Source organism: Ipomoea nil, unplaced genomic scaffold (assembly GCF_001879475.1).
Source record: "Ipomoea nil cultivar Tokyo-kokei standard unplaced genomic scaffold, Asagao_1.1 scaffold0207, whole genome shotgun sequence".
In the NCBI taxonomy this organism is placed as follows: domain Eukaryota; kingdom Viridiplantae; phylum Streptophyta; class Magnoliopsida; order Solanales; family Convolvulaceae; genus Ipomoea; species Ipomoea nil.
The window spans coordinates 923,694-934,243 of NW_017616635.1; the positions used below are offsets into that span (position 1 = coordinate 923,694).

Genomic DNA, 10,550 nt, shown 5'->3' on the forward strand with positions numbered 1-10,550 from the left:
GAATAACAATTTTAAGATAACACTTTTCAATTCTTGAAAATGTCAAATTGTAAGCCTAAAACAATTTAGACAAACATATATAACAAAGAATTTTATAAAAACAAACAGACCCAATTTTATTGAATGGGCCAGGCCCATATCTAGACCCGGCGCAGCCAGCTTCATCCCCATTATCTCAAACATTAGCAGATCGAAGGGGAGAGAACAGATCGAAGGTGAGAGAGATCGAAGGGAGAAGAACCGGCCGGAAACCGAGGTCCAGCACCGCCTTCACCCTCAGCCGGAGCTTCACGCCGTGACGCTCTGCTGGAGCGCCGCGCCTCCGCCTTCTGCCGGACGATCGCAGCAGTGTGCCGCCGGCCTATCCACCGCACCGGGTCGCAGGATGTTCACCCAGCCGCTCCGAGCCGCTGGACGGCATCGCCGTCTTACGTACTCATCAGGCGGTAATTATCCGTTTCACTCTAGCAAATCTATATACAACTGCCTTCTTAGAATTTCTCTCTTGAAATCCTTAGGAGTGCTGATGAAGAACGAGACCGGATTCTGGAATTTTTATTTTAATACTTTCAGAGATAAGCGATCTGTTCTTAGTCCAGAGTTTGGTGCAAATTTTATGTCTAACATTGCAACCGATCTCCCCCGCGACGCGAACCTCCCCGGGAAAGAAGGAACGGGCCACCGACGATGGAAATAACAAAAAAAACTGGTGGCAACGCAAAGAAGAAGAGAGAAAAGAAGGTATTTTCGAAATAAAAAAACTCTTCCCTTTTCTGTTGAATTTTCGAAAAAAAGGTCTTTATGTATTTTTTTTTTTTTTGAATATTTCGAAAAAGTAGAAAGAAAAAAACAGTCTGTTTATAGATTTCCATCCATGTATAATTGTATATTCTGAATTTTCATATTTCATTGATCCTATGTCAATCTCAGTAATATTGCACCGATTTCCTATTCGAAAGCATAAAGGAAATATTTATATATAACAGCATATACAAACATTCATAATTTACCAATGCAAATTGCATGTATATTTCTGAGAGCAGGAAAGCATATATATTCCATATGAACATGATTTCATAATGTAAACATGCAATTTATTGACAATTTTAACAATTAGTAATGTTAATTTAGAAAATCAACATACCATTCACCAAAGAGCGTGCTGATAACGTGTTGTAATGTTGTTTGTGCCCGTTGGCCTTTAGCTCCTAACCGGTGAGTTGTAGCGTTTGTATCAATAATATAAAAGATAAAAGTAAAATATAGAACAAGATATATGGGTGAAAGAGGAGTAAAGATTCCATTATACCAATTCATCATTTGAGTACAAGGAAGATATATATATAATACATTTGTAACGGAAAGCAGTAAATGATAGATATAAATATGAGCGTTACAACTGTTACAAAAGCTACTCATAATGTCCACATTATTAATAAATACTTTATAACATTCCGCCAATTTTTATAATAGAAATAGTAAATAGTACATGATTCTTAAATTTGCAATTCAAACTTAAGATAAAACTAAGGTAGGACTCACAAGTCCACACCGTATGTTATCCCCCATCAACACTCTCATGACTAGAACTAGTATACTTTGATCTAGTAAATAAACACGGTAAGTTACGCATACGTACATACGTATCCTAGCTACTTAATATTATTGTAGAAAGACTAGCTCTTCAGTCATCGCTCCTCTGCTCCCCTCATAATTAATGCACATTATATTGCGACCATTTATCAAATGTAAAATTTAAGCTTCCGACATTTACAGGGTGTTTGGTGGAAGGGAATTTAAATTCCTTTCCTACTTAATTCTCATCTAATTTCAAAGGTCACAAAATTTCTTTACTTAGTTGAAAGGAATTGCAATTCTATGAAATTGTAATTTTCCCATTTTTATGAAATTAAAATCTCATGTCCCTCCTGAGATTTTAATTTTTGGGATTTTAGGAATAAAAAAGAAAGTGATGCGTCAAAACTACCACTTGTTTTTTTAACCTAAAATTAATGTCTGATAATAACAATAAACATTTTGGACTTTATACTACTTATTCCCTTTCAATTCCCATGTATACCAAACATTGGAATTGAAATTCTCAGTAATTCTATTCCTGTAAATCAAACACTGGAATTTAAATTCCCACTTTATTCCCAATAATTCATCTCCCATACAATTGCAATTCTTTTCCCACGTAATTCCCCCTCTCCAACCAAACGCCGTATTACTATATGTAATAACAACTCTTCCAAAGTTTTACCCAACACACTAAACTAATTAAACTAACTAAATTATGAAGAATTATATATTCAATGAAGAGCTACAAGAATCATTTATATTTCTAATATATATATATATATATATATATATATATATATATATATATATGTATATATATATATATGATACTGTTCAGGTGAGAACGGGTTGTCCGGGAGCAAGGGCGGACCTACAATGGGGGCTGTGGGGCAGTTGCCCCCACTCACCCACTCCCACCCCATATATAATTCTTGTATGTATATATGTATATATAGTACATGATTTTAATAAGTAGAAGAAAATTGATAATAGTAAACCATAGAGGTGTTAGATCAGCTTGCAAAAGGCGTGGTTTAAAACACATGCATGGATTGCAACACAGACACACCGTTTCTTTATGATTTTTTTTATAATAGTTTCTTTATGATTTTTAAATATTAATTAATGGTGAGATTTTTTACACACACATATAACCTTTTTATTTTTTTAATAATGAGATGTGTATTCGAATTATTTTATCAAACTAATTATGTTTCATATTTTGTTATGAATATTTTTATAAAGTTTTGATGTGCTTTATTTTTCGTTCATATCTAACAATATTTATAGCTATACTTCTTAAGTGTTTCATTTTTTTTCTTCAAACTATCCGTTTTATTTTAAAGTGTTGCCCCCACTAGAGAAAATTCTTGGATCAACCATTGTCCGGGAGAGAACTAAGAACCACTCACAGCCGCCCACGTGTCTAGATCTAACGGATCAGAAACACGAATTTAAAAAAACAAACGCGGTGGTAATTTCGTAAATAATTGAACATTGAAGTGCAAACATGCACCAGTTCCTTACACTTTTAACACATTTTACTTGCACCAAAGTTTGAGTTATTTACGAAAATGTACCACGTCATTTTTTAAAATTACATCTGATTCGTTAAATCTAAACACGTGGACAGCTGCGATTGGTTCTTAGTTCTTTCCAAAACTCCCGTTCTCACCTGAGCACGCCTATATATATATATATATATATATATATATATATATATATATATATATATATATATCCAAGCAAAAGTCGTCGGTCTTGGATACGCAAACAAACTGTTGGTCCCGATAGAGTTGTAGCGAGAGTCTAGAGGGGGGGTGAATAGACTCTCTTCGTGTTTTGCCCTAAAAACAACCTTTCGGTGTTTCGGCGCAGCGGAAATATTGAGTTCGTTTATTTACTTTGCACGAGTTTTTGTTATAAAGAGAACTTTCGGTAATGTCGTGAAAATAGTATGATGCATAAATGACAAGCGTAAGTAAAGAGATAGGGAGACGAGAGTTTTATAGTGGTTCGGCCAACTTTTCCTACTCCACTCTTCTTCCACAACTTATGGAAGGATTGCACTATCACTCGTTAGTACAATTACACAAAGACTTCCTTGATCACTAAGCCGGACAGCCTTCGTAGGTTTTTCAACTCCTCGAGTTTACTCCGCCTCTATCAACTTTTTCTTCAGAGTTGAGGTTGGTAGAAAGAGATTTCTGATTTCTCCAACGCGATGAAGTCTTGACTGTCGAGGAATGATTGCTTCGTACTAATGGCAAGACTTCTTTAAGGTAGATAAGGATCAATGAACTTCTTCAAGTATCTTTGCACCTTAACACTGGTTCACAAAAGCTTGAGAGAGCTGAGAGCGTTTAAGAGCTTTTGCGTATGTATAGATCTAGTGATAAGAACCAGCACCTTCTTAGTTGATGAAGGTGGGTTTATATAGGTGAGGAAAATTTCACCCGTTGGAGGGAGATGAAATTTTCAAACCTATTGTCTAGTAGATAAGGATCGGGGAGCTTCCCTCATTAAATGCTCCATTAATGAGGTTGTACCTTGTAGCCGTTGATGGCATGGAGAACCTTAGGGTTTTGTCCTTTAGCTTCAGGAAATAGTACATCTTTATTTAATGCTCCTTGGTATGCGTGTCCCACAAGTTGAGGTCCTTTTGATCCTAGGATGTTGTCAAGTCAGACAGTGGAGACATTCCTCTTGCTATTGGTGAGAAGGAAAGTCTTGAAGGATTTTCATCAATAAGACTGTCCTTTCGTGTTCAATGACAACTCCTGGTTAACTTTCGTTGTTGTTGCTTCATGCTTCGTGTCTTCTTTCGTCTTGATAACCCTAACAACTAAACATAACTCGTCTTCGTGTGTTTGACTAGCTTAACACGAATTACATGTGAGTTATGGCAGCTTTCGTCTAAGACGAAAGCGGCGATGAAAAAAGATAACGGTTAGGGGTCTACTTTCTAGGTTACATTGGTATCATCAAAATCCTAATACAAGTGTTCCTAACAATTTCCCCCTTTTTGATGATGCCAAAACCTATACTCTTCTTATAAGGCTGATAAAAAGTTCCATAACGGATTTTCTATTACAAATCAGCCAAACTCAAGAGTTTACAAGTCTTTTCTAGATAAGAGCAAATAATAAGTAAGACAAGGACAAGTAACTCAGACAAGTCACACGAGATGTGTAATAACGAGTACTTTATATAAGGAAAAAGATGATTACAAAAACTTTTTAAGATAAACATAAAGAAAAGCATCTTACACATCTAGAGGATTCGACTTCTGTAGCTTTGCTTTTTCTCGTTCACGAATATCCCTTTCATCTTGCTGCTTGATCATTCTGTCAGTGTCTATTTCCTTGTTGATTCGTTCTCTGAAGATCCTGATTAGATTTGTCTTGACTAGATCTTCGTGTTTTCCTCGAATGTTGAGACTTATGTAATTGTTGTAGGCGTCCCGAATATTTGCTCCTGCAATTACTCCAGCTTTCCACCAAGAGATGAGTTCAAAGGCATTCATTCCTTCTTTGTAGCTCTTTCCAGACTTGGCATGTACTTTGAAAGCTGCATTGTAGATGACACCATGCTCAGAGTGTTTGGTGACTTTCGTGAGATCTTCAATAAGCTTCTTTACTCTCTCTCTCTCTCTCTTTCCTTCAGCTCATGTTCTCTTATTCGGGCTTCTTCTTCGTGTTTCTCTCATAGTTCTCTATTTTGCCTTTTTATTCTTTCGTTTTGGGTGCTTATGTGATGTTGTCTAGTGTAGTTGTCCTTTGTCTTCAGCCAGGTAGGAACATTGCAACCCTCAAAACGTTTCCCACTACCTTCTTCATAAGGTTTGTACTCCATAAAGTTTCCTACTACATCCATTGTTATCTGTTTGTCTTTCATGAATTTCTGCCTTCGGTTTGCCTTTTCTCACTTGGAGAGCCCAGCAAATACAAATTGTGATTCAGAACCATAGGATTGATGTTGCTTGAGAGACTGTGATCTGGGTTGGGAATGGCCCCGATTTGAATAGTGTCTTGTCTGGGAAGGATGGTGACCACGAGACTTGGATGGAGGATTTGTACTTCTTTGCCCAGAATCCCTTAGTGCAAGAGATGGAGAGCGTGAGCGTTCTCTCGTGTTTTCCCTCGGATGATCGTCATCCCTATCATTATCATGGTGTCGCTTTTCCCCCTTTTTGGCATCATCGGCACAAGTGGTAGGAGGAATGACGGAGAGTTGATTAACTGCATTCAGAATGTCTTGGGCATACCCGAGAGTTTGAAGAGCATATTGTCCCAGTTGGTATGCGTTGTCTTGGGAAGTATCTATCTTGGAGCAAGCTAAGTCAACACGCTCTTTGAGACTGAAGTGTGAGTGCTTGAGTTCGTGCTGTTGGTGAGCCACTTTGTTGACAGCGGTATTGAGTTCATGGAGTTCCTTAGCCACGCGCTTGTGAAATTGTCGGTCAGGATTAGCTTGCGGTGGAGGTTGAGATGGCTCTTGTGGTGGCGGATGAGGTTGAGCTTGTGCAGCTATCAACTGATCCACCTTCTTGGACAAGTCCTCCAAGACATTGGTGTCCCTTTGCCTAAGAATCAAGTACTGTTGATGTATGGTTTCGGCAGCATGGACTGTTTCTCTCATGAGATTCATGACTACTCGTGGGGACACTGGAGGAGATTCTTCTTCAATGTTGGTTTGTGGGGTTTCAACTTGATCTCCTTGAAGTGGTGCATCCTTTTTGCCACCACTACCCGAGCTGAGAAGAATTGGGGAGGCTTCCAGGTTACCCTCATGTACAACTGCTTCCTCTCGTTTTATTGGAGTCTCGTCCATGGGTTGAACATGTGGAACGAGGGCTCGAGATAGATCTTCAGGATGATTAGTTGAGACGTCTTCATCTTGTTGTGATGCTTCCCTTGTGCCATCACTGTTGGAAGGTGATTTCTGAGCTGGAGATCTTTCGGGAACAGTGTCATAATCAGGTCCGACCAAAAGAGGAGATTCACTGTCATAATTTGGATTAGCTCCATTATCACCATCATTTCCTGAATCATCATTGTCATCATCATCATCATCGTTCTCATCATCTGCATCTTCGACATCGTCAGTATCGTCTTTTTCTTCATTTTCGGTCGTGTCAAGTTCTCGACCTTGCTCATCTTTCGAGCCACTGACGCTGCAGTCAGGATCATTTTGATGTTCTTTCTCCAGGATGGTATAACGAACTATCTTCATTTCTTCTTCAAATGCTGGGTCCAAAGGAAGTTTGTTGAGCTCTATGCAAATCGGAGCTTTGTCCTTTCAGAGAGTACGATTTGTCATTTTGTAACAGAACACTCGTCTTATTTTTCAAGTCGCAGTGCTTCATTGAGATCCTTGGTCTCAAGCCACTCAAGAGCAAACTTTTCTTCATCTTTCATGGCTTCAAAGGTTTTGATGAATGTGGTCAGGGGGCTGTGCGCCATTTTTGCCACTGCAACACTCTGTTGTAGTCATTTTTAATGGACTCACGAAGCAGTTGATCTGGAGATGGAGGAATGGGTGCAGCAACTGGTGGTTTTGTTGTGACTTCGGGAACAGGTGTCAATGTCTTCGGAATGTCAGGAGTGCCAATTGGTACAATGGCTGTCTCATCTGCCAATGCAGGTTCTTGTGTTAGATTTTCTGTTACCTGCTCTGCAGTGGTAGGTTTTTGTGGAAGAGGCGGAATTTCAGTCAATTCAGCAACCACTTCTTTCGTCTTTGCTGGCAAACCAGGTTCTTGTGGAAGACTTAAGTGACCGACCTCCATGTACATAGCAGCAGGTTCGTGTGTCGAGCTTTGAATGTTTCGCTCTGCTGAAATGGGTTCTTGTGTATGAAGGGCTTGAGGAGAAGAGAGGCTAAGGTTTGGCTCTTGTTGATCAGAGGGTTTTTCTGGAGAGGTTTCTTTCGGCTGATCTTCCCCCTGTGAGAGAGCTTCTCTCGTGTCTTCTTCCCCCTGAGAGAGTGCTTTTCTCGGTGTTTCGTATACTTTCGGGGAGGAAGATGAACCAAACTTCGTTTTGACAGGAGAACGAAAACGTCTCGATTTACCAAGGTTTGACAGAGCTAAATTGTCTTCATTAGAGGAGTCTTCGACAACAATTTTGTCTGGAGGAGGAATGGGTGAGGTAAGGGTCTTCTTTTCTGCGGGAGATTTTGGAGATCTGAGAGTGGGTGTGGGTGTACTCACAGCTTCCTCTTTAGACTTACTCCGAGAGGAGCGCTTTTCTTTCTTTTGTCTTTTCTTCTTTGGTTGATCATCTTCTGATTCTTTCGGTGTCCTTGACTTTCGTTTGGATTTCACCATTTCCAAAGGAATACCCAACTCCAGAGCTTTCTGCTTGTCATAACCGGAGGGCTTCTGCTTCATGTGGCAGGCCTTTTGTCTTGGGCGGATTCCTGGTCTCATAAGAACATCCTTTGTGACAAGTATATGACTAACCAAAAATCCGTAGCCTAATTTCTTGGTGATATCACCAGGACTTTTTCTGTTGAAGATGACAGTATGGACAAGGTTGTTGAAAATAACTTTCGACCAGTCAACTTTGTGTTGGTGAAGAAATACATGCAGCATCTTAAGCTTTTCCTTCGTGACATCATCTGTTCCAGACGTTTTGTGATCTATGATCTTATTGAAGATGTCCACAGTGAACTTATAGTCCAGACGGAACCACTTTTTCTTCAAAGGCCATGTAATCTCCGTTTTCGAGGGTGCATGGTTGTTCTTGATGGTATCATAAAACTCACTGGGGTCATAGTGATAGAAAGAGAGGTTGGCCTGGTATGTCTCATCTCTCTGAGGAAATTCATACGCTGCTCGTATGTCCTCTGATGTTATAACCACTTGATGATTATGAACTCTAGACGTGATGGTTAGAGAATCGGAAGAGACAGTTGCATTCAAGTAAAATTGCGCAACATCAATAAGATACCATAAAGTATAGAGATGACTGATAAACCTGTATAACCCTGTTTCTGTAAGCAGATTAATGATGTCTTCTCCAAACTTGCGATCAAGAACATATTCGAGGAACCCATGAGCGTCCCACATGCTTCCTCCGATAATAAGTGGAGCCCTAGATTCGATGAATCGTATATCTTCCGTAGGGAAGGAAGGAATTTCCAACGGAGCTTGGGTTTCTGGTTCTTCATTGAGGAGGGTATCTTGGGTGTTCTCCGCCATTCTGAAGTGTTGAAAGAATATAGAGATGGCAATATGGTTTTTGAGACGGAGAGTGAATGAAAGATGTGAAGTATGGAGAATAGGGGGTTTATGTAGGGTTCCATATGTTTCCGGGTATTCAAATATGGGTCAACCCATTTTTAGGGTGGATGATTTGAATTTCAAATACTCAACCGGTTCTACTCCTTCAAATGGTAACTGATCAGCTTATGGGAAAGTGATAAGATCATGCTCAGATCAGTTTTGATCATTCCATATTAAATGTGGAGAGAGAATTCCACTCAAGTGCCTGTATGAGCATTAAATGCCCATCACATCATCTGTCAGACGTCGTGGGGTAGTGGACCATTTTCCTTGGCCACACGATCCCCATGATTAAATGTGTAAACGATTCAGATGAGAGAGTCAATGGGAAGCGTCTTAAACACAATTGTAGACCGAAAGGAGATAAATTTCACAGAAGATTTGTAAGACAAATAAAGTCGGATAAATCTCATATAAAGCATACAACGAAAATTCATTGCCCGAGAGATGATTTATTACACGAAACAAGAGCAGTGATAACTGCAATGACATCTCTCGTGAGTTACAAACCATGAGACTTTATTCCATGGCCGCCCTCTTCTTTCGAGCATTGTCAAAGAATTCCTTCTTCAGTACCTCATGTGCAAATACTTCAGCTATGATTGTTTCATGATACGATCCTATTGCATCCCTTGAGAGACCTCGTCTCTCCATGTCATCCAGTTCAGCCATAACTTTAGCTTTAGCACCGGCGTAAAGAGTCCGGTACTGTTCTTCATTCTTCAGATGTGGCGCAAGTTGCACAATGGAGTAGAAATCAGAAACACTTGGTGCTTGGGCAGATTCGTCATATGATGATCCCTTCTGTAACACCCCGTGTTACGACCCCTAAAACCAATTAATCATTTAACCAATTACCCAAAGAAAGAATTAAATTACAATAATTAATTAGAGAAAAGGCCCACCATGGTCCGTGGGCCCTCACCCCTAAAACCCAACCCCTAGCCCTAAAAGGAATAGAATTAGCAAGCCTATAATATTAGTCCCTAATTAGGACTCCTAGATATATAAATAGGGGACTTAAGAGGCACCTAGAACCCCCCCACCACAATAATCCCTCACCACACAAGAAGTTCCAAGAATTCCCCTAGGAGAAATCAAGAAAGACCCTTCATAGCCAAGGAATTAATTAAGGCTAAAAGGTAACCCATGTCTCAACAAAACCTATTTTCATAGCTATGATTCCCCTCTTAGGATTTCCCCCATATTCTTGTGTGTTGATGATTCGTTATAATAATCTTGATAATTGGTGTTATGATTCCATGGGTAATCTTGATGATAAGAGATTCTTGACGATTATATGGTGTTCTTGATGTTCTTGATGATTATATGATGTTCTTGATGTTTATATGATATTCCTACCGAATCGTGATATTAGATGATGAATTGTGTTCTTGTTGATTTAAAAATAATTAGAACCCTAGGTTATATCGTGGAATTCGTATGGTATTATTCTTGGTAGATTGGGCGGGAATTTGTATGTTTGGGTGTTGATTAAGTTTAGAAAAGCATGATAGGTTATGTGCCGTATGTTTCTTGATTTTGATCCATTAATTGTCTACGTGTGTTATCAATTGCGTTTGAAAGTGTCTAAGCATGGTTTCGGGTTCCACAAAGGTTCCCGGGGCGTTTTTGGTGAAAAAGAGTCAGTGCGGGGTAGGTGGGGGTAGGGGACCCG

General features: G+C 39.4%; 1 protein-coding gene across 1 annotated transcript; it reads right to left on the reverse strand.

The window, feature by feature from the left end:
- Window positions 1-5,505: 5,505 nt before the first annotated feature.
- Window positions 5,506-6,816, reverse strand: LOC109191664 (rRNA biogenesis protein rrp36-like). Its single transcript, XM_019342291.1, has one exon. The coding sequence runs from the start codon at window positions 6,814-6,816 to the stop codon at window positions 5,506-5,508; it is 1,311 nt and encodes a 436-aa protein (XP_019197836.1).
- Between the last annotated feature and the right edge of the window lie 3,734 nt (window positions 6,817-10,550).